This window comes from Miscanthus floridulus, chromosome 13 (assembly GCF_019320115.1).
Source record: "Miscanthus floridulus cultivar M001 chromosome 13, ASM1932011v1, whole genome shotgun sequence".
Taxonomy (NCBI): domain Eukaryota; kingdom Viridiplantae; phylum Streptophyta; class Magnoliopsida; order Poales; family Poaceae; genus Miscanthus; species Miscanthus floridulus.
This window is the reverse complement of record NC_089592.1, coordinates 29154842-29164664: the sequence shown is the minus strand read 5'-3', so window position 1 is coordinate 29164664 and position 9823 is coordinate 29154842. Positions and strand designations below refer to the sequence as shown.

Sequence of the window (9823 nt, the reverse complement as noted above, 5' to 3'; positions counted from 1 at the left end):
AAAGCCCAGAAAAACACAAACCACCCAGAAAAACTGCAGCAGCCCAGTGAGCCTAGAAAAAAAAATACAATCTACTATTATCAAATTTTTTCTTTATATAAACACAGGCCCAATACCATGGCAAAGATGCAGCCCGCCAGGTTTGCGGCTCCGGTGGGTGGGGTTGGCAGCAGGCCCACAGGCCCATGGCGCCATCAGCCGTTACGATTGGGTTGGAGCTGGACGTGCCATTGCCGACCGAGCCTTTCGTTCTATCTATCCTCGCCGCCGCCACCGCCGCCGTCTGGTATCCCTCGGAGATTCCCCGTTCCCGCCTCTCCGGCCGCCGCAGGTACGCCTGGCCCCGGGGCCAATCGCTTCCTCCCAGCCCTCAGGTACCTCTAGACGGATTACTCACCCTATCTGTCTGTAGCTGTATGCTGCAACGCTGCCCTGTCTTCTTCCATCACCCCCAGCGTGCGCGCAACCCCCCACCCACCGACGACTGGGCCGGCCGTCGCTGCCGCCCTACTTCGTCGGCTTCGCCGGCGACGAGCACCACCATACGCCCTTTCCCCTCTGTCTTCCCATCCTGCTGTGCGAAACCTCGCGCCCAAACCCTAACATTCCTATTCGTATTCGGATCTGAATCTAATTTCAAGTGTATATGCATGTATTATGCCTACTAACTTCCGATTGCTTTGCAAAAATTATCGGGTGTACACCCATTTCCTTTACTGGGTCCGCCCCTGATTCTATCTGCTCTATTTTTCTTACATTCTTTTGTCCCATGGTATGTAGTTGGCAAAATCCCTTAACTTGTGCATCTTTGCCTTGTTCTTTCTCTGTTTTAGGTTACCAAATACGGTGAATCATGTGTTCCAGTGGAATTTTGCACCTCATTGTACTTTGAAGGCAAATAAAGTCATCCTCCAATCTGAAGGCGAAACAAGGAGTGCACGTATTTGTCATAAAGTTTGCTCAGCTGCTGTTGGACATTGGAGAGCCCAGTGGTGGTTGTATGCCTGAAAGGAATTCTTTGTAAATTCCCCTGTATCTGGTTCTGTTATCATCATTATTTTCCTTGCACTAGGCAATCATGTCAGAGAGCGAGTTAGCAGTAATAAAACCACAGGTACATCTCCCGTTGCAGTTCCTGTTAATTAGAGAGGAAATGTTGCGTTCTTATCTTGATTGCATCTTTTGGGCCAAAATCAAGTTTATTGGTGAACTCTGACAGGCATTGAAAACTTATATCTGGCTTCAGTGCTTTGATGGCTCCATACAACAAGTGGAGGAAGAAGTTGCGATGTTCTGCCCTATGATATGTCGGGAAATAATGAAAAATGGGACAGGGTCATCTAAGAATCATGCTATAGTTCTACCGGAAAGAGTTAATCCGGCAAGTTTGAGTTTGATTCTTGATTATTGTCGGTTTCATCAGGTCCCTGGGCGCTCAAACAAGGTTTGCTGCACTTTATATTCATCTTGAAAATTTTGTTTGTTGAATCTACATTTGCTCCAGCAGATCTTAGCATGGATTCCTACATTTGCAGGAGCGGAAGTCATTTGATGAAAAGTTTGTCCGGATAGAGACAGAAAAACTCTGCAAGTTGGCTTCTGCAGCCCTTGGTCTGCAGTTAAGGCCACTAGTTGATCTTACTTGTGGAGCGCTTGCTCGGATCATTGGAGGAAAGACACCCGATGAAGTTAGAGATATTTTCCATTTACCAGATGACTTAACAGAGGTAAGGGTACCACTTATAGTCGTGTATAGGAAAAAGTTCTCTTCATCTCCTTGAGTACAATTCCCCCATCTGGAGCTAAAAAAACAAATTTCATCAACACGATCTCAGCTTGATAAAGTGAACGATTTCCTTTTAGATGTTGACACATTTAATACTTATTTGTCAGGAAGAGAAACTAGAGCCACTAAAAAATATAAATGATGATCCTACAATTCGTTTATTGAACCGATTGTATGCAAAGAAGCGGAAAGAACTGCAGGAACGCCAGAAACTAAAGGTATTTTTCATTGATTTACTATGTGTTGTGTTCAATGATATATCTGTACTTCACCAGGCTCTTTGTTCTAGTTTTATGTTTGTTTCTTAGGTTCACTTTATTTCAGGATGTTCAAACACAAGAAGAGCAAAAAGATGAGAGATCTGTGGATGAGTTACTTTGTTTTATAAATGGAGATGGAGGTTAGTGATTTTATCGAATATTTAAAAATCTTGACACAGAACAATCGAAGTGTGTGGTGTTTGCCTGCCTTACACCATTTGGTGTCATGCTCACTTCGCAAAAATAATGTCCTACATCAAAATATAAATATTAATGTAGTGTCTAGAAAATATCAGTTTTTTTTGGTGTTTTTCAGAAAGAAACTAAAGTTTGAGTTCCAAATGGCAAAATTGCACACTTTTTATAAGTTAGTATGTTGTTCCCCCATTAGACCAGTTGATTAATATTGAACAGTCATAATACAACAAAAAGTTGTTGCCCTGGACCAAACCTATTTAGCTACTATGGATGAACCTGATAAGTAGTTTTAGCAAGCACTCATCACTCAACACTATTACAGTGGACTATTCATGTGTCACGAGCTTTTGTAGAATCAGTGATCACGGTGGTATTTTTCCCATCAAAGTTAATACCTTTTTTATTGGTAGACTGGTTGCTTAGATTGAAGGAAAAATCAACTAGGTATGGTAGGAGCATGTGATTGATTATTTTTGTTAAGTTGCTACGTGCCCCTTCTGGCGTGTCCTTATGAAATTAACACCCCCCCCCTCCCCCCCCCGCCCCCCCCCCCCCCCCCCCCAACACAACACACACACACACATGCACAAACCCCAACCCCCTCTCCCAAAAAAGGCTGCAAAAGCCTGTGACACGACAATCGTTGCATGAGTTCGTTGTATTTTTTTATTAAAAAAACTATTGGGCTTCATGTAACCATTTCACAGATTCCAGAGGTGGGAAAGCTTCTAAGAATAAGAAAAAGAATAAAAGAAGGAAAGATCAAGCTAAGAATCCCGCAAAAGCGAACTCCGAACCTGTAAATAAGGTGAGAGTTCAACTTAAATTATTTTTTCCTTTCTGGAGGTAACTTTATAGAGAATGCTGTATTTCTTATATATTTTTTCTGGGAGTTCAGGAGGGGGCTTCCTGTGTGGTTCCGTGCAAAGCAGATAGTGGTAACATTTCTAGGCATCCTTGCCAAACTCCAAATTTGCAAGATGATATCGAGTACCCCTTCGACAATGCTTTCGACAATGCTGACCTTGATGATGGACTTGATCCTGCAATGAGGGAAGAGATTGATAGGTGAGGGCATGAGATATCTTATGGGTGGATGCATGTAGGCTCTTTGTTGTGCTACTAGCCTGTTTCTCAATTGAAAAAGGCTGTTTTTGTACGTGGTACACCAAAATTGTTATTATTTATATGCTGGCATTTTAATAAGTATAAGCTGATTTCTGGATTGAAAATTGATGAATTTTGTTAAATGCTTCCACTCGTCATTTGAGCTAACTTCTGCTTGAACTTGCGGTTGCTGCTTGTGGCCGTCGCTTGATCCAGGCTGTGTTTAAACCATTTATTGTTGAGATGCATGAAACAGTGCTCTGTTTTGATATAATAAGCGATTGTTCTTGACATACAGAGAAGTGGCGGACTTTGCGATGAAGTTGAACCTAGCTTGGTCCGAAAGAATGATTTTGGGACAGGATCAACGAATGGAGTCGCATGTTGATACGCGGTGGTAATGGTTCTGTGGCAGCGATTTTCTGTTAGTTTTTTTCCGCATAGAATTTTCTTGATGAGGTTTTATTGCTGTTAGAGTGGGCAGAAAACCTTAGGCAGGAAGGAGTTTTGTTTGAGAGATACAGGATGTGACATTGCGAGGTGCAATAGTCATGTTCTGTGATTTGTATGTACCCTGCACTTCAAGAAAGTAGTGTCCAACCATGTGTTACCCCCCAAAAAAGGTGGAGTGACTTGTGAGTGTAAAAACCAGAAGTTTTGAATCTATTTATGTTCATTAACTTTGACAGGAACTCTTATATCCTTATGAATGAGTAAAAGGGAAAATGCTGTGTTGATGGAAGTTGTGCGGAAACAATGGGTCGCTTAGCCCTATACCATTTGTTTGATAGTGCTCCAATTTTTTTCTATCCCCGTTTGGGTCTTGACTTGTTGAGGTGTTTTTACCAAGTAAACTCGGTCAAAAAGTTTGCCAAAATATGGTATTTGTGGACTTTTGGATAATTCTCAGTCAAAAAGTTTGTGAAATATTGTATTTGTGGACTCTTGGATAACTCGTAGTCACAAAGTTTGTGAAATAAGGTATGTATTTGAGGAGTGCTGGATAATTCTCAAAAAGTTTGGCAAATATGGTATTTGTGGACTGTTGGATAACTCTCAGTCAAAAAGTTTGTGAAATGGTATTTGGGTACTCTTGGATAATTCTCAGTCAAAAAGTTTGCCAAATATGATATTTGGGGAATGTTGGATATTCTTGGATTCAGTTAAAAAAGTCTGCCAAATTTGGTATTTGGGGACTGTTGTATATTCTTGGATTGATAGTGATAGTGATGACCTTGAATGGTCATGTCTCTTTATTTCTTCATGTGTTCATAGGTTACACAACCAAAAAAAAAATGTTCCGTATCGCCGAAAGAGACCTACCAGCATTACACCACGTGCACGCCCTAGCACCCTATCAAACGCCATCAGAATTCGCCGAGATCCATATTTATCAGCTTCATCCATATTTATCAGCTTCCTTCCTATGTCATCAAGTTCTCGAGCTTTTTTCATAAAAGTTACTACGAAAAACTCGTCGATGCTCAAGTTTTTCAGCTTGGCTCGTCTAGATCTACAGATATACCCGAGAAAGGCAGAACTTTGCATGAAGTAATTTTGAAAAATAAGAGAAAAACATGTAGCTTTCCATTTCGAACGATTACAAGAACAAAGCTGCTTTCGGCAGTTGAGTCTGTTTCAACAGCTCTTCGGTCCTGCAGTTGACTCTGCCCATCTGCGATGGAGCCGTAGCCGCCTGCAGATGCCATTGGAGGCTACGATGCTACAATTGGTCACGGGCTCACTCACGGCTATTGCATGCAGCTTTCAGTAGTAGAATTGCGATGGAAGATCTTCACTGTTTCAATGTGACAAGAATAAATCATCAATCAAACCCAATGAAAAGGCCGGCAAGTGATACATTTTCCTTACACAACGATCGTGCAGCATACAAGGTAGAGCACCACCGGATTTCATCCTGAAATTTCTACTGTTCAGAACACTGCGGAAAACCAGCAGCAAACTTCAACGCCAGGCATGCCCCGATAATCATATTATTACAACACTGTTTAAAGAACCTATAGAAAATACAGGTTGAGACCTGTGAAAGGGAGGAACTATTTTTCTATCAGAAAGTAGGTAAAACGGTCAGTGGTCTAGCACAGACGTATCTGTATATAACAAACCCAAGATTCGCCATGTGGTGCAGCAGTTCACCATTCGGCAAGCCATTTCCTTGTCACCACTGGCATGCGAATTGTTGCCGATATATCTTTTCTTCAGAAATCAAGGCTCCACACGCTTGTGTATGGCGCAGTGCCTCCAGTAGATCCTAGATCCAAAGTTCTACCGAAGCAGTCACCGGAACTGATGCACCCAAGCACCACTTAGTGTCTCCTGAATACATTGTGCCAACAGTGCACTGCAGTTCTCACTAAACTGCAGAAAACAATATATTGTTCCTTCAGAGAAATCAACTGTGGCTCAGAGGGGGATCAGATCAGCAGATTGAACAGAAATAATGATGCAAACTTTGGAGTGGTTGTTTAGGAATTTTCAAGCATTTCTAGCGAAGATGGTAATATGCCGGCAAAGATAGAGTACTGTAACAGAGTGATGAATGAAATGTGAAACACACTCACAATCTGTTCAAGCATTTCTCTTTTTCGCGACTCTAACTTGGAGAATTAGATGGACATCTCTCTTGAATATGGACCTCAGTTCTTCATTGGCTTCAATACCGATTCTCCTGACAGATTTGTCCCGTATCAGATATGTCAAGACATCAGGAATAGTTCTAATAATGTAGATGTTAATTGGCAAAATACACAATGTGCCATTCCAACATAGTAGCAACTTTTTCCATAAGAGAATGCCTCACCCTATCTTAGAGCCATTTTTACCAACAAGAATCTGACGTTGGCTTTGCTTTGGTGCAATGAAGTGCTGCTCCACCCTAAGAGAACCATCTTTTAGCTCCTTCCAACCCATCAGACGATGCTCAATTACATAGGGGATTTCCTGTAAATGGTCAGACATGAGCAAATAAATTCCATTTGAATTTAAGTTTCATTGTAGAATTCCTGTAGAAGGCCATTCATTGATAAACATATTCTATTTGAATTAAAGAGAACCAAGTTGCATATTCAAAATGCAAAGGAATTACTTGGTGGATGTGATGCAGCATCTTCTCCCGCACAACCTCCAACGATATGGTTTTCATTACCTCTTCAGTCATTACAGTTGGTTCTTCATCCCAAGGTCTTCTTACTGCCTACAAAGCGAAGGCATAACTAGAGTATTGAAGTTACATAAGTATTGATAGCGCTAAACAATTAGTAAACAAACACAGAATTGTAAAAGATTCAATTCTAATTTTCAAGGGGTAATAAAAGTAAATTGCTTCCTCAGTCAAGAATACTGTAGGATGAATGCATGCAATATACTTCTAAAACTTCAAACCAAGGAGTAATCTAAATGTATATAAGAGGCTATATAAAAAGGGTGACCACTAAGTAAATCAACTAGAGAACGTTGATACAAGTCTATTTTTTAATCACCAAACAGAGAGAACATAGCTCATTGGCATCACATAGAATAATCAATTAGACCATAGTTGTGTAATGCACATCAAAACATCAGCAAAATGATACTACAGACTGTCCAGTTCAGATCCTTATTGCAAATATTACACAATCTATACAAAGAAGAATATCACAGCATGGCAGAATTGTAGTTCGTGTTTATATTGTATTAGTACTTGAACATATGACAATGGTATTGCAGTTCTAAAAATACATCATAAAGAATTAACAGTCAAAATTCAGTTTTGGATATCGTAACCAATCAAACCTCACCATATAACAACAACAGACGGGTCTTATCTAAGCACACGAACTTAGCATAAAACTCATGAAGTTCTACTCTTCAAGATTTAGAAAGGTAAGGGAGACTGGCAGATGAACAATAGGCATAGAAGAAAATACCTGGTCCATCAAGTACTGTACAAGGTCTTTCACTCCCTTGCCTTTTAGCCCAGATACCATGAAGTACCTAGCATTACCAGAATTTCAATAAGGCAAGTGGAATTGTAGAATGACAAGGTAAGCCTACAGAAGACTAATGAAACCTTTCATATCCAGGAAGATCTTCAAATTCTTTTGCAACTTTAAGGAGGTCCTTCTTGTCTGCCACCAGGTCAACCTTATTCATGCACAATATACGCCTCTGGTTTGGGTTCACCTCCGTACCCAAACGTTTGATTAATTTTATAACACGTGAATCAGGCCTGCATAAATAAACACATAGTTTAGAAGTGCACTTATCATGAGTTCTAACATGAAATATAAATTAAACAAAATGTGATGAAGACTTACAGAGTAAGATGTCTATTGACATCGAACATGACTATTAGTAAATCATAGAGGTTAATTGAGCTCCAGGCACTCTCCACACGAACTGTGACATCCCTATAAGGAAATCCATGGTGCCCTAACATGAGCCCTGGAGTGTCAAAAAAGCACTGAAGAGAATTGTATTAGCTGAATACAAGACATCTGTACAGCTAGTACTGGTAGGCATACATATTAGCAGCAGGTTCTTGTTTTTGTGTGTTATATTAATGGTTCTACGATGGATAAATTAAGAACACATGATTTCGCCTAGAATTTTGTCAATTTAGATAGAACTAAATAGAGACAGATCAAGCCATGAAGATGCACCACTATCTGATATGAGAGGATTTGTTGCGCAATTAATATCTTGTGAAATAAAACACTAGTTTCATATAATATTTGAGGCAACACATGTCCAAAATCCAGTTAACTGCAAACACAAAACGCCCTAGCTATGTTAAAGAAATTTCAAGGAAATTATATATGGTTAAGTCAAAAGTTGAAGATGTGGTTTCATTTCCTACTAGGCTGCCAGCACAATAATAAATAATAAATAAACTTAATAAAATGACATACTATCTGTGTGTTCCCTTTTGTTAGCACCCCCAAAATTTCGTGAGTCGTAGTATTTGTCTTGCGGGAGACTGCAGCCACTTTTGTCCCAACCTGATAGGTCCAAAGATAAAGGCATCATAAGGTATTCATTTCGATCAGCTAATGACTTTGCTGAACTATAAAGATACTATCAGAAGATACATTACAAGTATCAATTGTACGATCCAGTATTACTTTATTACGACGATTGGTTAAATAATCCAAGTTAAAATGGAGAGACTGGTATAAGTCATACACATATATTCTCAAGGGGTGGAGGCACAAAGGATAATGTGTCAAACTGTGCACGAACTGAACAGCAGAACAACTGGTACCGTCAGAGTCTGAGTAATAGCCATTTTCAAATGGAAGTCGGGAACTAATACTGTCATCAGCTCATACCCACACCAACAGAAGCATTGCAGAATTAATAACTGTATGATCGCTGCCTAGTAGAAATGATTGCTAACAGCTACTAGAGTACTTGAAGAAACACAAAGCATTCTTTTAGAAGCTGTTCGTACCATGGTATTTGTGAGCGACGACTTGCCGGCGTTGGGCGCGCCGACAATGCCAACGGAAAGCGACATCTGGTCTTCTTCCCTGACCTCCCCGAAATCCTCTTCATCCTCGTCGGGCGGCTCCATCGCCGCATCGAGCAGCGCAAGCGCCACGTCCCGCGAGCGGTCCTCGTCCTCCTCCTCAACGGCCGCCGCACCCAACCCCTTACCGAAGAGCGCCTCGTCGGCGCGCGCGCGGAGGGAGGTGTCGAACCGGAGCTTCCTCAGCGCGGCGACGGGGTTGTTGATTTTTCGGGAGGGGGCGGGGCCCGGGGTCGGGAGGGCGTACTCGGCGCTGTCGAAGTCGGCATCGGCAGCGGGGGCCGGGGGCTCGGCGGGGGAAGCGGCGGAGTCAGAGTCCGAGGACGCGGCCGCCGAGGAGGTGGAGAGGAGGCGGAGAGGGGTGGGGATACCGGGAGCAGGGTTGAGGGATAGGGTTTGGAGCGGGCGGAGGGCTTGGAGGAAGCGGCGCATGGCTGCGGCGGAAGAGAAGACGGCCGCAGCGGCGGGATGGCGGAGGGTTTAAGGGAGGGGTATTTTGGGGAAACGCGGAGGTGCGAGGACGCCGAGAAGGAAGAAGAGGTGGTGGTCCACTCTGGTATGTGGCGGGCGAAGTGGCCTTTGGGCCATTTTGGGCGCGATTGTTTAGCTGTTTTCGGCCTGGCCTGGCCTGGCTCCGTGTATGCGGGGGCGCTTATGGTCCGACTGGTGTATGCGGAGACCTTCAAATTTTCTTTGCTGCTAGCCTGCTACTGTGCATAGGCCTCCGCTGCTGCCGCACATGGGCCGGCCCACTCCGCACGGGAAATCTTTCGCTCCGCTCGTGTATCACGTGAATGTGAAGGAGAGGAGAAATAAAATATTAGATTAGAAAAATAGGAGGAGCTGGCACATAAATGTTTTTTTTTTCTGGATGATGCAAAAAGTTTGCGTGTCCTTGTATTAAGATAGAGAAATTACTGGATACAATATGCCTTAACGGCG

General features: G+C 42.3%; 2 protein-coding genes across 5 annotated transcripts; one reads left to right on the top strand and one right to left on the bottom strand.

Moving 5' to 3' along the window:
* Positions 1-205: 205 nt before the first annotated feature.
* LOC136500631 (SKP1-like protein 21) lies at positions 206-4099 on the top strand. Of its 3 annotated transcripts, none has more exons than XM_066496034.1 (9): positions 206-331; positions 834-1114; positions 1247-1444; positions 1536-1727; positions 1894-2004; positions 2111-2186; positions 2952-3052; positions 3143-3312; positions 3650-4099. In XM_066496034.1, the coding sequence occupies exons 2-9, from the start codon at positions 1079-1081 to the stop codon at positions 3750-3752; spliced, it is 987 nt and encodes a 328-aa protein (XP_066352131.1). In that variant the 5' UTR covers positions 206-331; positions 834-1078; the 3' UTR covers positions 3753-4099. The 3 variants fall into 3 exon arrangements, with proteins under 3 accessions (XP_066352131.1, XP_066352129.1, XP_066352130.1); XM_066496032.1 differs by having other exon boundaries at positions 1220-1444; XM_066496033.1 differs by having other exon boundaries at positions 279-374; positions 1220-1444.
* Positions 4100-5150: 1051 nt separating this feature from the next.
* LOC136501230 (GTP-binding protein ERG-like) lies at positions 5151-9406 on the bottom strand. Of its 2 annotated transcripts, none has more exons than XM_066496730.1 (9): positions 8804-9406; positions 8262-8351; positions 7668-7813; positions 7421-7579; positions 7278-7344; positions 6458-6565; positions 6173-6312; positions 5934-6040; positions 5151-5725 (listed from the first exon to the last, which is right to left on the bottom strand). In XM_066496730.1, the coding sequence occupies exons 1-8, from the start codon at positions 9311-9313 to the stop codon at positions 5941-5943; spliced, it is 1320 nt and encodes a 439-aa protein (XP_066352827.1). In that variant the 5' UTR covers positions 9314-9406; the 3' UTR covers positions 5151-5725; positions 5934-5940. The 2 variants fall into 2 exon arrangements, with proteins under 2 accessions (XP_066352827.1, XP_066352826.1); XM_066496729.1 differs by having other exon boundaries at positions 5151-5730; positions 8804-9405.
* Between the last annotated feature and the right edge of the window lie 417 nt (positions 9407-9823).